Source organism: Panthera tigris, chromosome F3 (assembly GCF_018350195.1).
Source record: "Panthera tigris isolate Pti1 chromosome F3, P.tigris_Pti1_mat1.1, whole genome shotgun sequence".
NCBI classification, from domain to species: domain Eukaryota; kingdom Metazoa; phylum Chordata; class Mammalia; order Carnivora; family Felidae; genus Panthera; species Panthera tigris.
The window spans coordinates 24,326,345-24,345,440 of NC_056678.1; the positions used below are offsets into that span (position 1 = coordinate 24,326,345).

The following is a 19,096-nucleotide window of genomic DNA, read 5'->3' on the forward strand; positions in this document are numbered from 1 at the left end:
AATGAATAGCCCATGATCTTTTAATGGACTTACTGGGAAACATGGCCCAGTGTCCTAGAATGTCACTGATCTATAGCAACTCTGTCCATAGGTAGGAAAGAGGGAGGAGGGATAAGAAGCATGATGAAAGAGCACCCCCTCTTCTACAAACTTAAAGCACATAGCTCGATAACATCCATGGGTAATGCATAGTACATCCATTTTATCTTACATATTTCTCTCCCATTTTCCCTCACTTGTTTTCTTCTTGTACTTTCTATTTCATTTCATTCTTCCTTCAATTTTTAAAAATAAATGTTTAGTTTTGAGCCCTGGAAAACGTAACGTTTTCTCATCACAAGACCTACTACCCTCATAAATGACTTTGATGTTTCATTTTGTTATTAAATATGGATCTACTTTAAATAATCTTCAGTTTATTGGAAGAGTCATCACCAAAACATGGCCAATTGCGTCTTTAGCTACTCCTCTCCTACCCCAATTGTGAGGCCTGAATCTGCCAGGGGAATATGTCATTTTCCATACAGTCTGCTGTTTTAGGTCCTAAAAGAGTGAAAGGTCTTAGCACCTCCCGTAGCTCTGTCCACCTTCCAAATACGAAATAAATCAACAAATAGGGTCTGACCCATTATAGAAGGGGAATAGAAACAAATGAGCAAGCAAAGCAAACAGAAACAACCCATATGAACAATGGTGGTTACAGTAGGAAACATAAGTAGAAAAATACAAACAAGCATGATATATAATGGCATAAATAGACCGATGTCAAAAACTGGTGGATTGTGGGCCGATTAGAGCCTACAGACATATTTTGTTTGGTTTGCAATGCTTAAATACAATTCATCCAATATTTAAAAGTCTGAAAAGTTCACAAAAAAAATCTGCATGCACAAAAAATCAAAATATCTGGCAACTAGGCTCCTGCTGCCGCTTCACGAAAATCTCCGGGAGCCGAGCCTCAGCTGCTCCCGTTGGCCGAGCACACTGCGCTCTCTGCATTCACTTCACTCCTACAGGTGCCCCGCTTGGCCCTTGTAGGCATTTCAGTCTGCAACCCTTGAGTTAAGGCACCATCTCTAGTCACGAAGAGGAAGAGGTTACGAGTCACACTTCACTCACAGGACAGGTACTATCAGAGGTGGAGACAACATATGAGGTAAACGACCACATTCCAGGACAGGAATTCTTAACTTCTGATGCCTTATCCAGACACTTTCGCTTCCTCCATTCCTCCTCAATGACACAACACAATGTTTAGGCCCAGGGGCTCCTGCCTCCCTCTAAGATGACCACTCGGCGTGGCTCCCATAGCATCTCTCCTGCTCCCCAGCAACCGGGTCACTGGGCTAGGAAAGCAGGACCCCCAGCCTAGTGCCCACTGCTCAGAGGCCTATACATGAGGTGGCTCTGCTCCTTCCTCTCAGCTGAGTCTGCCTCCACGACAAGAAACTGAGAGCCTGGAACTTCCCAAACTGCTCTGTAATTTCATAGTAATTTCACATAGAAGGTTCTAATAAGTTCTGTAATGATTCTACTTGAAGCTGGGTTTTGTTTTCTTTTTTTTCTGCTAAGCTCCAGATTTATCCATCCAGTTGTCTGTGAGATATCTCTACCTCTCGCCTGCACAATTATTTCAATCAAAACTTTTCCAAATCTACATTTGTAATCTTCCTTTCCCACCTTCCCAGGACAAACTATGTTGTGTCCTGTGTTTCCTTTTTATATCCTGTCAACCACTCAAACCTTGGAATCATTCTAGGCTTCTCTCTCTTCTGACCACCTACTTCCCTCCATCCAAGAAATCACTGAACCAATTACAAACCACCTCCTTGCTATCTATATCTTTTCTTCCCCATCTTCATTGTAACCAGCCTCATCCAAACTCTCACACAGAATATTCCAGTAGTCTCTTTTAAAAATTTTTTGTAATGTTTATTTATTTTTGAGACAGAGAGAGACAGAGCATGAGCGGAGGAGGGTAGAGAGAGAGGGAGACACAGAATCCAAAGCAGGCTCCAGGCTCTGAGCTGTCAGCACAGAGCCCGACATGGGGCTCGAACTCACGAGCTGTGAGATCATGACCTGATCCGAGGTCAGACGCCCAACCTACTGAGCCACCCAGGTGCCCCAGAATATTCTAATAGTCTCTTAGGCCAGTCATGCCTACTCTATCCCACCAGGTCCTAAACATAGGCAGTCAGAGTGATTTCTAAAACAGAAGGAAGTCTGATCATATTACTCTTCAGCTTAAGTCCTTTATTGGGCTCGCTGTTTGCATGATGGATTCTGCCCAAAGTACTTTCTCAGTGACTGGTTTCTGGCCTAGCTCTCAAGACTTAAATTGTCCAATATGGTGACCATTAACCACATGTTGCTATTGAGCACTTGAAACAGTGCTAATCCAAATTGAGGGGGGGCTATAAATATAAAATACATATCAGATTTCAAAGGGTAGTAAGACAAAAAAGAATGTAAAATATCTTATTAATAACTTTTATATTGAGTACATGTAAAAGAATATTTTGCATATGCTGGGCTAGCAACATATTATTAAAATTAATTGTATCTGTTTCTTTTGATATCTTCCAATGTGGCTACTAGAAAACTTAAAATTACATTGTGGTTCACATTATCTTCTAGATGTTTTCCTCACCATGTCTTTCTACCCTTCATCTTTTCCACCTGGTACTCTGCTAACATCAGGCATGCCAAATGACTAACAAAGCAGGCCACAGCATTCTATAATCTTATACAGTTCATTTTAAATGAAAATTAGAATGCCCTTGAACTATCACAGCCCATTCCACCTGTGGTGGTTTAAAAATATATGCACAGTCTCCTTTCAAAAGGTAGACTCTAATTTTTCTCCCCTGCATTTTGGACTGTACTTAGTGACATGCTTCTATGAATGAATAGAATAAAGCCAAAGTGTCACATGTGTTATAAAAGGCATTCTCTTTCCTCCATTCCCTCTCTCTCACATCATTCACCCTGAGTGCAGCCAGCTGCCACATCTCTTTCTAGAGAATCACACAGGCCTATGGAGAGTTCCACATGACGAGGTACTGAGGCATCCTGCCAAGCATCTTGGATCCCCTGGCCAGCCCTAGTCAAGCCTTCAGAGGATGACAGTTCCAGCCAATGTCTTCATGATAATTTCATGAGAGATCCTGAGCCAAAGCCACCCAGTTAAGCAGGTCCCAAATTTCTAAATCACAGAAGCTGTAAGGTAATTAATGTTAGCTGTCTTCAGCAGATGAGTTTTGGAATAATTTGTTACACAGCAAGAAATAACTAATACACTACTCGCACCCCACATACCCTCCCCACTCCCACATTAGGAAAGGAAAATAAGAAAAGAAGTTGTTAAGAGCTCACACTTAGGTTTCACTTACTTAGATATCAAGATTTGGTTCAAAATCATCCCCTCTGTGAAGACTTTCCTAACAAACCCCAGCCAATTCTCATATGTCTATACTAATATTTTTAATTTAGAAAATATTGTGTACATTTTGAAATCAGAGTTTTAACTAAAGACATATGTTCTGTTTTTAATTTAAAAATAAAATTTTTTCAGGGGCCCCTGGGTGACTCAGTTGGTTAATCGTTCGACCTTGGCTCAGATCATGATCTCGCTGTTCCCGAATTCAAGCCTGGTGTCGGGCTCTGTGCTGACAGCTCAGAGCCTGGAGCCTGTTTCAGATTCTGTGTCTCCTTCTCTCTTTCCGCCGCTCATGATCTCTCTCTCTCTCTCAAAAATAAATAAACATTAAAAAACATTTTTTAAAAATAAAAAATAAAAATAAATAAATATATATATTTTTCCCTCGGCCGCCTGGGTGGCTCAGTCAGTTGAGTGACTGACTCTTGATTTTGGCTCTGGTCATGATCCCAGGGTCATGGGATCAATCCCTGGTCAGGCTCGGCACTGAGCACGGAGACTGCTTGGGATTCTCCTCTCTCTCTCTCTCTCTCTCCCTCTGCATCTCTGCCCTGCTCACGCTCTCTCTCTTTCTAAAAAAAAAAAAAAATTATTTATTTTGAGAGAGAAAGAGAGAGTGGAGGGTAGGGGCAGAGAGAGAGAGTAAATAGAGAATCCTAAGCAGGCTCTAGTTAGCACCCGATGTGGGGCATGATCTCACAAACCATGAGATCATGACCTGAGCCAAAATCAAGAGTTGGACAACCAACTGAGCCACCCAAGCATCCCCAAAATAAATTTTTTTTCTGAATACCAAATACACATGGTAGAAATTTTGCAATAGTCTAAAAAGAAGAGAATTTAAATTACCTAAAATGTGATCTCACTGAGGAAAACACTTAATATTTTTAATATCCATTTTTGCATATATTTTTTACATAAATAGGGTTATTTTGCACATGCAGCTTTTCATCCTCTTTTTCTCATGCAGTGACCTCATTTCTCAGTTCCATGACCTCCTCACTTTAGTTACTGACTCCAGGGTCAAGCTGTAGCTTGAACACTTGCTACTGAAAGTGTGGTTCGTGGACCAGCTACACTGGCAACAACTGAGAGCTTATTAGAAATGCAAAATCCATCATGATCTCACTTCAGGACATTTGTACTTGCTCTCCTTTTGTCTATAAGGCTAATCTCCCAGTTACTCGCTGGGCTCATTCCTTCACTGCATTCTGGTCTCTGCTCCAATGCTGTCTGCAGAGAAAAGCCATTCCTGACTATCCCACCTGAGGTTGCATTCTGGTTCCACTCTGTTCCCTTACTCTGCTTTACTTTCTTCAAGTATTACCATCACTTGACGTTATTTTAGATGTATTCATTTTTTTATTTCCTGCCACAAATATTTTTGGAACCTCCACTATGTGTCAGGCACTGTTCCTTCCTACAAGCTTTGGGAACACAGAAGGGAGCAAAATACACCCTACATCCTGCACTCTAATGTAAGCATGCTATATAGATATGTTGTTAGCTATTATTTCATGTTTCTTTACTTATTCATCCCTTCAGAAGAGGCCCAATCCTCACCATCAACAGAAGGCTCCATGCCAGGTCCCATGACTTAAACCCACCCTGAACAGTCCAGCTTCTCTTTAGAGGGAATTTTTCAATGTGCTTTTGTGCTGTGTTGAGCTAAGATTAACTTGGTTGTTTGAAACTCCATGAATTGTCCCGATACAATTTCCCTGCAGTGGAAATTTCCCCTACTTGTTGTAAGCCTCCAGCTACATAGCGAGTCTTATTCCTGTGCAATTTATCTAAGTTCAAAGGGTTCCCAAAATGGGACCAAAAAATTTTATCATCATCATCATAATTGTCGTTGTCATCACCATCAGCAGCAGCAGCAGCTACAGCAGCAGCAGGGTTAGGCCTGATAAAAATTTCCAAAGACAGAGTTTATCTTTAGTGCCTTCTTACTTCATCTGGTACCTCCTTCTTACCCTCCTGCACATCTAGGTTCCATTTCTTGGAGGCCTGGCCCTCAACTGGTTATCATGTATTCCCTCCTAAGGTGGCAAGGTGCACCTCAGTGGGAAGGGCTTGGAGACCACAAAGCGGGGTGGGTGAGGAACACTAATAGCTTATTATGCACCAGGCTCCCCTTATCCCCACACAATCCTCTCAATGTGTGAGGAAAACACAACCTAGAAGGACATACTTCGTCCATCATTTTCCAGATGAGAAAACTGAGGCTCAAGGAGATTACGTAACCCTCCCACATCACCATCTCCCACTGGATGGTCTGAAGTCAGCTCTGCCTTCCAATCCTCCTGAGCCTCAAAAATTCAAAGGAGCACATTTCTGATGATGGATTATCTAAAGCCCAGAATGGAGGGCGTTTTGTAAAAAATGGGCAGAGGTGGGAGCAAGTGATGTAGGTATTGATGACACAGGGTCCATGCAGCCAGACTTCTCAATTACAGGTGCACCAAAATGCAGAGACAGACCGTATCTCAGGTAGTGCCTGCACTGATGGCTTCATCCGGCAGAAGTGCAATGGCAAGGCCCAAAGGGGAGGAATTATACTCATTTAAGCCTGAAGGATTAAGAGTACAACCTACAGTCCAGGAAAAGCACACCTACGTGATTATATTTACAGGAACCAGATTTTCTAATAGGGGATGAGAGAAGAGGTAACCAGTTTTTGCCCCTTTATAAAATCACAGGGGCGCCTGGGTGGCTTAGTCCGTTAAGCATCTGACTTCAGCTCAGGTCATGATCTCACAGTTTGTGGGTTTGAGCCCCGCATTGGGCTCTGTGCTGACAGCTCGGAGCCTGGAGCCTGCTTCAGATTCCGTGTCTTCCTCTCTCTCTGCCCCTCCCCTGCTCATGCCCTGTCTCTCTCTCTCAAAAATGAATGTTAAAAAAAAAGCATTTAAAACTGCAGTATCCCCCTCTAAAATCATCAACAGAAGTATCATCACCATAATTTTATAGTTGAGTAGGAAATTACCATTTCTAAGAGGGATTTCTAAATTCAGCAGTGTTCGCATGTCTTCATTCCCCTCCAGAATGGTTAAATGAAAATGAACAGCTTTAGCATAGAACAGAATGTGTAATAAAATATTAAGTAAGCTTTTCAGGCAGATATATTTTGTTTAGAAATCCCCGTCTTGATCCCTAAAATTAACTAAGGCAAGGGATCAAAATATAACGGATCTCATAGCATAAGCATGTTTACAGGAGCATATAGCATGCGATGAGATCTCTGATGGCCCAAGGAACTTAGGGCTCCTCTTTCTACATGGGGTTCACAGGGCAGAGAGGCTTCCAATACATGTCCTGTCATTAGAATGGGCAGGAATAGGACTGGATGATGAGCAGTCCCTCTCTGAACATTTGAACATCATCAAACAAAACATTTATTGAGCTCCTACTCTGTGCCAAGTACTGCACTACTGACAGGTAGGATGTGGTTTGATGGGTAAAATAAGATGTACACTCGGAAAATTAAATAGTTCTTGTGAGTATAAATACGTGTGTTAATGATAATTAACACCTTCTGTTTGTGAATGTCACAGGATAATATTTTGATATATTAAATGATATGTTTTCCCTTCTCAGTAATTCTTGTTACCTGTGAACCTTTTCCCACACAGGATTTCTTGGCACACTGCCTCAGGGATGGGATTAGACTACAGAACAAAGGAGGCAAATTCTTGCCTTTTGAATTTCAAAACCTGAAATCTTGGTAAAAATATGTTTGGAAGAAAAATAGATCTGGAAATGGTTATAGTTTTTTTTCCTAATCCTAAGATAAGATAAAACTGGGGGGTGGGGGGTGGGGAATGGCAGGGAGAGTAAAAGCAGAAAAGGTAGACACTTGAATGGGTCACTAAGCAGAGGCTTATGTTTGTCTCCTCTGCCCTGACCTCATTGGACTGAGTTCCTGGTCTAGAGGAGACACAATAGATAGTCCAGGAAACTGGGCAACTCCCTCATTTTGTGAGGGCGATCTGTGGCCAGCACCCAGCCTCTCATTTCTGGCTGCTGCCTCCAGGCTCAGGGAAAGCCTCACAGACCCCAGGCCCTTAGGGTCACTTACCCCGCATTTTGGGGACACGGCAGAGACTGCCTGGCTGAGGACGTGTATCTAGATGAAGAGGACCCAAAACAGCCTGCAAGTTACCCCCATATGCCCATGGAGTTCAGGGACAGAACAAAATATTTTCCAAGTGCCCAAGAGGAATAGATGGGACAGACTCAGAACTGAAAGATCTTGTGGCCCGGGGCTGGGAGGACACAGTGGTAACTTGTGTGGGACACAGTCACTGTAGTGTGATGTGAGCAGCACAGCAGATGGCAGCATGGACTGATAAGAAACCCTGAGGACTGGTTATCTACCCCCCAACTTTCTCTCCCCATCCCATGCTAATGCACTCTGACAGCTCCCTAGATCTGTACAAATACATCAGGTTCATGATTCCTCCTGATAAATATCCATCCCAGAAAAGAAGCCCTCTTGGGTTCTCTCTCACAAACCCAGCCCCATCTACACATCCACGCTTAACCAGCTTCCTTCAGAAAAATTCTCACAGGGTTCAACTATACTCCTGACACGGTAGGCACATTTTTTTTTTCATTCTTAAGAAATAAAGAGAAGACCAGGCAACATATCCTGTGTAACAGTCCATGAGACATCGCAAGAGAAGAGTAGGTCTACAGTGAACCTAGGTTCCTGATACCTAAAATATCTCCCTTCTTAGCTCAGATTCTAAATCTAGAACCTGAGCAGAATGGTGGGGAAAGTGTCTTCCAAGCTCTCCTCTCCTTGTCAGCCTTCTAAGTTGTCCCTTTTCCCACTTTTGTGATGCCTGGTGTCCAGTGCTTCTTGCAATGTCCCCATCTTCCCACTGTAACCTGAAACTCATTCACATTCAGGTCAAGGAACTTAGAACAGCATGAGGTTAACCCCTCCTCCTCCCCTGTTTCCACAGCCAATCAGTTGTTAAACCTACCTTGTCGCCATCTCTCCTCCCCTTTCCGTTACATGGAAATGCTGTTCTCTATCTCAGTCCAGGAACATGGCAGAATTGTACTTCCTCTCCTCCTTGAGGCTGATCTTGGCCAGCCATGTGACCCTTTGGCCAATGAAAGCTGGGCAGAGGTGACATGTTGCTTTTGGTGGAAGTGGTTAATTGCAGTATGTGAGACTACAACACTTTTTTCCGGCCGCTGGAACCGACAACATTTCAGATGGCAGAGGCTCTGCTGACCTGATTCTCAGAGTAAGGACTCCAAGTCTGTGTCCAATGGGTGTGTAATGTGACCAAGAAATAAACATTTTTTAACTAATTCACTGGTTATTACTGCATGTCATCAAGAGGGCATGACCACTGGTTGACCCAAGAGCTGGACCAGGTAATCAGAAGCTCCTCACCCTCTCCCCTATCCTTGGCATGAACACTCTGCCCACCAATCCCACCAGGGGAGCCATTTTCAAGGATGCAGGTTTGACAGAGCAATGTGTTGTTGAAACCATCCCAACGATACATGTGACTGAAGCCAGTTACGATTTTCGCAGAGTGGGAGAGGCGATCTACTTATCTTGCAGCCACCCAAGGTAAGCCTTGGATTTAAGATCCCTTGCTTATTAAAACTGCCATCTACCAATCTGGAGTGCTCTGCCTCTCTCTGTTCTCTCCCTGCCCAGTGTGTATGGGGGCCAGTTTTGCATTTCACCCCGGGAAATCCTTCGGCTGTGAACCAACAGCATCATAATCTAGCTCATCCTGACTCATACACTTGGGTTCCTGTTGAGCTTCAGGCTCTCATCACTTCTCACCTGAGCTCGAACACACACTACTCAAAGTGTGGTGTGCACACTTATGGTATCCATAAATATGGCGGGTTTGTAATGAAGTGAGTACAGATACTAAGAATAAACATTTAGAAATTCTTATAGCAATTTATCTGATTAATTTTATCTGTTCAATCTAATAATAAGATATTTGGGCTTACAGTCTCTCAAAATCTTAGCATTGTGCCTCACCCATGGGGTACTAGAAAAATGTCAAGTTGGATCAAAGCTTCATGATTAAGAAGTAGAATTACAATAGGCGTTCAAGCAACAGCAAGCAGATCTGGGGGATATTTAAGGTGCAAGACCCTTTCTCACTGAGTGTGAAACGATCATTTAAAAGTTCCTAGAGTCGGGGCACCTGGGTGGCTCAGTCGGTTAAGCGTCTGACTTTGGCTCAGGTCATGATCTCGCGGTCTGTGAGTTCGAGCCCCGCGTTGGGCTCTGTGCTGACGTCTCAGAGCCTGAAGACTGTTTCATATTCTGTGTCTCCCTCTCTCTCTGCCCCTCCCCCGTTCATGGTCTGTCTCTCTCTGTCTCAAAAATAAATAAACGTTAAAAAAAATTTTTTTTAGAGTTCCTAGAGTCTACTCTGTACCAACATAAAAGTTAGCTCCAACAAGCAGGGAACATTCCTGAGCTCTTTCTCACTTAACACTAAATACTGTTTTAAGTTTGCCTGCAAAACAGTGTGGGCATGAATGTATTTATTCTCTGGAATAAAACTTTGTAAATATATTGCCTCTGAATATGGTTTTCCAAATTATCCACAAATAGCTTGACATTTGACACTCTTGTTCAAGAGTACAAGAAGTTAATATAAGTGATCCCTAAATCTCTTCCCAACTCCCTCCAGGACTCACTAGAGTTTTCTCCCCCAGAGGTTTTTTTGACATTAATACATCTCTCTGCACCACACAAGAAACAGGCAGCATGGCATCCTGAAAAGAACAGTGAGCTGGGTGTTGGGACACCTGGTTCTTGCCCTCACTGCCCACTCACTTGCTACTACTACACGAAGCCATTGCTTAGCTACTGGGTGCACTAATTTCTCCACCTAGTAAATGAGGATACTAAGTTAATAACAAGAAGTACATAACATCAGCTCTGCTGGGAGAATCAAAATAAAGAGTACAGAAGTCTTTGGTCGTAAATAAAGTGCTACGCAATTGAAACTTAGCCTTTATATAGAATACTGCCTTGGAATGCTCTCAGATTATCTTGTACACATGGATTTTCTCCTCTCTGGCCAGACAGTAAGTCCTTAGAGGTGCACTGTGTAAGTTCTCTTTGTATGCTAACTTTGGGACGTTCTGTCCTTTGGGACAAATAATATACATACGATGATTGTTTGAAAACTGTTCAATTTACCAAAAGTTGTTGAACCCCTTCACCATCAAGTCAACTGCATAAACTTCATACACTGCATGACAGATATTCCTCCCTTACTGACATCCTTTCAGAATTTTGGTTAAGGAGAGTTGTAATTGGCTATCTGAGTTCCTTGAGGGAACAGGTCATATGTCATTAACCTTTGTATCCCACATTTACCTTAGTGTTGCAGACACACAGAAGGAGCCCAGCTAATGTCTGAAGATAAATTAATAAATGCATGAAGTGACTTTAAGGAAATACTTCCTAATGTTACCTCCATTCAGTTACCCTGAAACCTAAAAAGCCAACTTTTGTTTGATTTTGGTTCAACTGGCTTTCAATTTCGCAGAATCCACCAAAACATGTTAAAAGTCCACCTGCCCAGTAAGTCACATGATTTTTCCATCCTCTGTCCTTAGCGAGCACAAGCAGTTCTTATTCAAAGATCATGAAAAGGATTAGGTTGCAAGAGTGAGAGTGGTAAGGAATGGAACAGCTATCAGTCTGAAAGAAAGGAAAATTGTACTAACTGTTCAGATACAACACCATTCTGCACAGTAAACAGAGTGCGGTGGAGGAATAAAGGGCTTCTATATAGAGGAGCTATAAGCTCTGGCAAGACCCACTGTGCTGCACTAGTGAAAAGCTTCCTGCTGGGGCTGCAATGGAAAACGTGACCTCACAGAGGAGTTCAGAACAGAAATGCTCAGAAAAAGATGACACACCAGAAGTTTTTGGTTAAGTCATTTGGTTCCAGGCATATAAAAGTTTCAGTTAAAAAATAATGCAGGTCACATGAACTTGGTAAGAGATTGCTATTCTCATCAGAGCTTCGAATTCCAAAGTGCCTCCGCCCTCATGTTCTTCACCTTTAGGAACACATTCATCTAGAGAGGCCCACGCCCTGGAAAGCAAAATAGGTTAGTCTGGAGTCACTGGATCTAGATTCGCCAATGTTCCACTGATCTATCCCAGCACAGAGGGCTCACTGACTAGGGTCTCCAAAGAACAAAGGCCAAGACAGCACTGGAGAGAAGTCAGCAATGCCCTTTCCCCGTTCCTGCTCCCACATAGAGAGGACCCTCTTATAGGGAAAGTCTGTGTTTATTAGGGCAGCAATTTATGTCTTTTACCAACATTATTAGCCAGTTCAGTGAGTGTTTCAGAGCTGGGGTCTCTTGCTATGTGATGGGATCCTGAAGTTTACTTAATAAATTAGGCTTTTGCAAGGAAAAAATGAAATGTGTCACTTCATCTGGTTATGAATAAAACCATAGTCTAGGAAAAACACCCACCTCCCCACCCTTGCCCCAAACAAGCTTTTATTTTTCAATATAGAGCTACATTTTGCACAAAGCATGAATCAAGTCACATATTTAATGTCAGTAGAGTATAATTTTACAGGCAGGCCAGAAAGGAAAAGGGGGGATGTAAGCACGTAAAACTTATTTATATTTTTATTTATGTCTACGCCCCACAGATTGAAAAGAAATTTTCAAGAGCACTACTTCTGAAGCTAACCTACTCCCAGCGCCTGAAAATTTGGTGCTTATTGAGCACTGCCCTCTGGTGTCCAAATGGATCCCTTTAGTTTGCCTCGAGGCAAAAAAGTAAGCCTCTCTATAATTAAACTAGTCTACAATCTGCATTCATTCTTTCACTAAATATTTACAGAGAGCCTAGTACGTGCGAGTTTGTGGAAGGAGATGAGATACACAGACGTAAAAGAAAAAAAGACACGGTTCCTTGCTGTGTTCTTACGGAGCCCACAATCTAACAAGAGAAAGCGGCTGCAATCACACAGTTAATTTGATCATACAGAAGAAAACCCTTCACCTAGTTTCTCAGTCAAATGAGACCGACACATCTGGGTTGTCTCCCTTTCCAAACTGTTCTCAACCATTATTCATGTTAGCAAGTATCTGGCAGGCTTTAGATAGAATAGTCTTTGAAGTACAACCTTTGTACCCCTTTGGTGAAGGGGACGTTCTGAAATAGAGAAGCCATCCTCTATTATAATGATCAAGGCCTAGTTTGAAAGGTTTCTGTGGGAATGCTCCTTTGAGTTAACCCCAGAAGATACTTCTGGTCTTGTGGACACCTAAGAGCTCACTGGTTACCAGATCTGACATACAAATCTAACATTCATTAAGCCTCACATTTCTTTCTGAAAATGCAGACTGTTTTTGTAGCACTGTGATGAGAAGGCTCAAAAGGAATCAAGTGGTAGAGACCCTAAGAATAGATCATAAACTGTCTTAGGATCCTTAGATCTACAAATTGCCAACTGGAGCCACAGAAACACACATTGTTTTGAACGGGTGCATTTTCAGACCTTCCAGGAAAGCAGAGGGAGTCTGAAGGAGTTGTCAAGACTTTCCATCAAGAATAAAAGTGAAATTCAAATATCATCAAAGGAAAGTAGTCAGGAATGACTACAGACCAAGAATGATGCTTTACACTATTTTATAACGTTCCTCCTTTTTGCCACTTTTGCATTCTTGCTCCTGTTGTCTTTTAGAGTAGTTAGCTGTGACTTGCTTCTCACCATCAGAACATGCCCAACGTGACAGGATTTATTGTAATATTACACTGATTACATGGTAAAATTATGAGATCCATCTTGCTGAGACTTTCTCCCTTGCTGGCTTTGAGGAAAACAACCAGCTGTGCTGGCAAGGCCCATGTGGCAAAGAGCTGAGGGTGGCCTCCTGCCAGCAGCCCACTAGGGACTGAGACCATCAGTCCAACAGCCCACAGGGAATCAAAAGCTGCTAACAACCACACGAGGAAGGCAAGGAAGCCTTGCCCAGTCAAGCCTCAGATGAGACTGGCCTGAATGCAGCCTCACAAAGAACCCAACTTTGAGATATTAAATGTGTGTTATTTTAAGTTGCTAAGTTTGTGGTACTATTATTATGCAATGATAGATGACCAATATTGATCTCAAGATATTTTATTTTAAAACATTGTTATTATGAAAGTGATACAAGAAAAACAGAAGACAAAGTCATCCATTTATTGCTCTGTCACCCTACTGTAAGTGCAGTTAGTAATTTGTCACCCTTTCTTTATATGCTTGGTGTGTTATTTACATCCATGGTCCTACCCATTCATACACTTCAATATCTTGTTTCATTAATTATATATTTTCTCATGTTTTTCATTATATTCATTACTAATGTTTAATGAGTACATAACGTACCATTCATTGGGTACATTGGCTATCTGTATCTGTTTAATGACTATTTCCCTATACCAGAGGTTGGCAAACTATGGCTCTACATTTGTAAATAAAGTTTTATTGGAACACAGCCATGCCCACTTACTTACATACTGTCTATGGTTATTTTCGTACTACAAAGAGCACATTTGAGAAGTTTTAAGAGAGACTATATGGTTTGCAAAGCCTAAAATATTTCCCTTCTGGCCATTTACAGTAAAAGTTTGCTGACCGCTGCCTTAAACTTTTAAGTGGTTTACAATTTGGGTTATTACAACTAATACCGCTTAGAATATCTTTGTGCATATAATTTTGTATACTCTAGGCAACATAATTGGGAGGTATTAAACAAAAGTGGAATAACTGGGTCTACTTAACAAAGATGTTTCTAGGGCTGGCACTGTCCCTCACCATCTCTCTAACATTCTAGCCAGGATACAATAATGGCAGTGGTAATAAGAATGGAAAGCAAGGCCCCGTACTTTCATAGGTGGCACTTCTCTGGTCCCTATTAATCCACATGTACATGTACTTTTACGGTTGGAATGAGCATATTTTTACTTTTGGTATAAAGTCAACAGTAATTGCCACATAAAAACCAACTGGAAGAAAACTTGGGGATTTAAAAGTAAACTGAGCAAACTCTCCAGATGTCAAGGTGTCCATGAAATGCCATTCCAGGCTAGCTGTAGTGGCCAAAAGGCACTAAGTGCATTGAATAAGAAAAAGGTGACAGTCTCAACAATGTGTAAGCAGTGGTGGCAATGAACAGTGAGGCAGCTATGAGTGGGGGAGACAGAAGAAACACATGTGTTCTACCCCTCTGAACACATCCTAAGCATAAATTTGTATATAACTATAATTAAACTGTCTCCAGATAAGAAAGTTCTAGAGCAACTATCCTATACCTAGGAACAACAACAAAAAATTCTTCTATCTGGGAAAGTTTTATTCCTCAAAAAGAAAAACTTATGGAATGGGACCAACTAAGTCAACCCTAACTATCTCTGAGATAAAGGATGAATCAGGTTGACGGATCTCAAATCCAATCCCAAAGTAAGCATCAGGAAGAATAGGTGTCATCTTCTAAGGGAAATATTCTGCAATAAAAAAAAAAAAAAAAAAAAAAAAAAAAAGATCAGGATGGACCTTTTCCCCAGTATGGAAGGTAATTTAAAAGCAAAATCAGATAGATATTTAATGTAATTATCCCAATTACACCAACAAAATATATAAAGAAACCATATACAACATATTTACTTTATTAAAATATTCCTATCAAAATGCCAACCCATTTAACATTTTCTAAAGATGTATTCTTTTGGCTGAAACTTTTATAAGCCTTTATATTCCACGTTAGTTAATTATCAAATAATATCGTGACTTTATAAAGTACTCTAGGAAATGATGAAATTCTCCAAAGAATAAGTAAATCTAATTATTTTTGTGAAACCTAGGAACATATTACTTTAAACAAAACAGCCAGTTTTCTGAGGTGTGAAAATCAGGTCATTTTTTCCTTGAATTTTCATATTGCAAAGGAAGTTGAATAGCTTGATTCACACTTCAAAACATGTCATGATTTTCTTTTTTTTTTTTTTCCACTGTTTACTGATAGTTGCCTCAAAACTGACCTGAGGGTCTGGCAGCATAAATCCATCAGTAAGTTTATAATAGACTATTGTGGAATCGGACTCCACTATGGCCAAAGTAAAAGACATTGGCAAATCTGGATCACCTTGCAATTTTCGAGATGCCTTCAAGATCTCCCTTATCCTGAAAATAAAGCCACAATACATTTAGGATTCATAGTCACTCAATTAATAATAAGATCAAACACTGTAAAATCTTGGGGAAGAGGGAGTCAATAACATTGTATCCACAGTGCTGACTCAGGAAATGTCTGAAAGCTCAAATATAAACATCTAAGGTTGCCATCTCATACAGAAAATCCTGCAACTAAGAGCCATTTACTGAAAGCCATCTTTCAGTCCCTTTTGTATTTACCCGTCTCTCCTGATCATCGTACATGAGAGAATTACTGCATTCTGGAACCTACAGAATAGGGTACTAACAGTGTTCAGTGAGTCTACATTGTCTAGGGATCCTGGGCATTCATTGTCCAATTTTCCAACTTGGTATCGTATGGCAGAACAATGTGGTATTCAGGTTTGCTTTTTAAAAAAAAAAAAAAAAAAGGTTATAATAAACATTTCCAAGTTTCTACATGGTATTAATCATTTCTACCTTTAAATGGCTATGTAGTATCTATGGCTCAAAATTTACCCAATCATTCCCCTATTTCTGTAAAGTTCTTTGAGGCCTTTTAGGGGGAGGAGGGTACTAACAAAGATGTGGTTATGAGGTTAGTTGTTTCTGTTGGGTCTTTCCAAGGATTGGAATTATTATATATGAATATAAATATTTTTATGGTTCTCAATATGTATTCTGATACTTAACAGAAGCTAAGAGAAAAATATAGAGAGGAATAAAACTTTTTTCTTATAAGGTTATATATCAAGCATCAATTTTATAAAGGATTTCAGTTTGCCTGCTATGGAAAATAATGTACCAAATCGAATATCTAAGTCTTCAAAGTGCTATTAGCTTTTGTTTACCACAAACTAAAAATCCTTATTACCTACTCAATAAAGCCTATGTTCAATAATTCAGTAAAATGTATCCTCCAGAGGAGCTTTCTTAAAAAGGCAAATAAAAAATGATCAGTTGTTTTTTTCATTAAGCTAACCAATTCTCCAGAAATTGGAAAAAGATTTACTGGCATATTAACATGCTACAAGTGAATACATAAATAACTCAATACTCTTGTGTTCTTTAGCAAAAGTGTAATTTATCCCCTTAAGTTCTACTTCCCATCCCTAAGTAAAAATTCTTATGGTCACTCTTCACTCATCTTATTAGCTATTAAATGTATAAACAATCTAAAAAGAAAAGTCTCTGCTTTGAAGCATTCTTACTACAATAATTATAATTTAAAAAAAAAACATTATAGAGACTGGAGAATTTAGTGATTTAAAAACAGCAATAAACTTTTAGAAAGCTGGAACTAAATTATTCTTGCTAAAATATCACTTAATCACTTTATGTCACCCAGTGATAAGTGGTTTGTGAAAACAGTCGCTAAAGGCTGCTTACCTACTACCTCTCATTTAAGTGTTCACAGGCATGTAATAATATAAGGAGGGAGGGGCGCCTGGGTGGCGCAGTCGGTTAAGCGTCCGACTTCAGCCAGGTCACGATCTCGCGGTCCGTGAGTTCGAGCCCCGCGTCAGGCTCTGGGCTGATGGCTCGGAGCCTGGAGCCTGTTTCCGATTCTGTGTCTCCCTCTCTCTCTGCCCCTCCCCCGTTCATGCTCAGTCTCTCTCTATCCCAAAAATAAATTAAAAAAAAATATATATATATATAAGGAGGGAATGTGTTTCTAACTTTTTTTCCTCAGAGTCAAGCCATTTCTAAAACAACCTTGAGTGAGTCAAGTCAACAATATGGTAATACTTCAGTTGTTAAGCATAACTGTCAGGCAACATTTATTGGATATATAAAATCTGTCTACCTGGCAAAATCTTAATTCCTTTTCAGGAATTAGCAAAACATCATCTTTTAAGTCTTCCCTGTCACCTTTCCCCAACATCTAGGCAAAGTCATGAATCTTAGCCTACAGACGCACCTTGTGCAAACCTATACTACTGTAATTGCTACCTTGTATTTATACCTCTCAGTGTCTGTTTTCCATTGGACTGTACCCATTTTCAGTGCTGAAGATAAACACATTAGCCCAATGCCCAATATTGTAGTAGAATATCTGGGCAGAATGAATGAATGAAGAAGCTTTGAACAAAGATTTCATATGGCTAAATGTATTTCTGACAAATACTTTTCTAAAGTTTACTATGCAATTCTATTGTACTAAATAAAAGTTTACCTGGTCTTGAAAGATCACGATCATTTTTGGTACTTACTACTGTAGATACCATGGTAGATGGTGTATCAAAGAACTCCCTAGAATTTCTTGAAAGTATCTGCTATTTGCTTGCTTTTTATTCATCAAAACATTCTAATTATTTTATCACTTGTCTCCACACCAGAACTTGGCCAACTATAGTCATCTGTTTCTTCATGGCCAATGAGCTAGGAATGACCTCTGTCTTTAAATGGTACATTTTAAATGGTCATATAAGTATCTACACAATAGCCACGATTTTGCTACTTTGTCCACAAAGCCTAAATATTTCCTACTTGGCCCTTTCAGAAAAGATTTGCTGACCCCTACTGTATACTATGAAAAAGGTTAAAAATACGAATTGTAGGAAATGACCATCAGGGCAGTGTACTTTTTTTCAAAACTATTTATTCAAAAGGAAGAGCAGAAGGAGGTTCTACTTCTTTTTTTTTTTTTTAATTTTTTAACGTTTTATTTATTTTTGAGACAGAGAGAGACAGAGCATGAACGGGGGAGGGGCAGAGAGAGAGGGAGACACAGAATCTGAAACAGGCTCCAGGCTCTGAGCTCTGAGCTGTCAGCACAGAGCCCGACGCGGGGCTCGAACTCATGGACCGCGAGATCATGACCTGAGCCGAAGTCGGCCGCTTAACCAACTGAGCCACCTAGGCGCCCCAAGGAGGTTCTACTTCTAATTAGAATGTAGAAGACCTCAAAAACAGCCATTCCTACCATAACAAAGAAAAAACACCTGAATTTTTTTAAAATATCACATTTTTCTTTAAAGGCATAAAAGAAATGTGAACACAGAGTTTAGAGGAAATACACTTTAATGAGAACTGAGTCCTTCTCAGGTAAGTAGAGAACATGAGATAAGCCACTTCCATCCCTGAGGGCAATTGCGAAATGTGGGCACAGTGGCTAGACAAGGAAGCCAGTCACAGGCGAGCAACTTCACTTTGACAAGAGAAGCCATCAATACCTGTAAGAGCCACACATGACCTAGCATGGTGGATTGAAGTCTGCAGGGACACCAGTCCCTCCAGTTCACCAACTCTCCTTTATAGGACTAATGCTGCATTTAGGGGACAGCATGAGAAGTTAGGGAAGGGACTGGAAAATAGCAAGCAAGCTCTAATCACAAAGGCCTCAGGAAGAGAGAGGTCTGATTCCATTCTCAAGACATCGGAAACTAGAAGAGAATGGAGATAACTAAAGTTGTAACTCAGCCATGACTAATCCTGACTTCCGACTACATTG

The 19,096-nt window shown here is 40.7% G+C and overlaps 1 protein-coding gene across 3 annotated transcripts in view; it reads right to left on the minus strand.

The window, feature by feature from the left end:
- Positions 1-19,096, minus strand: part of TSEN15 (tRNA splicing endonuclease subunit 15) — a 60,962-nt gene that overhangs the window by 17,240 nt on the left and 24,626 nt on the right. Inside the window, exons 4-5 of one of the 3 annotated variants that reach the window (XM_042975534.1) lie at positions 15,510-15,651; positions 13,593-14,975 (exon numbers count right to left, since the gene is read on the minus strand). The exons of 1 other annotated variant lie outside the window; for it this stretch is intronic. In XM_042975534.1, coding sequence (XP_042831468.1) covers positions 14,955-14,975; positions 15,510-15,651 — 163 coding nt within the window. In that variant the 3' untranslated portion in view covers positions 13,593-14,954. One more of the 3 variants, XM_042975536.1, reaches the window with a different exon arrangement.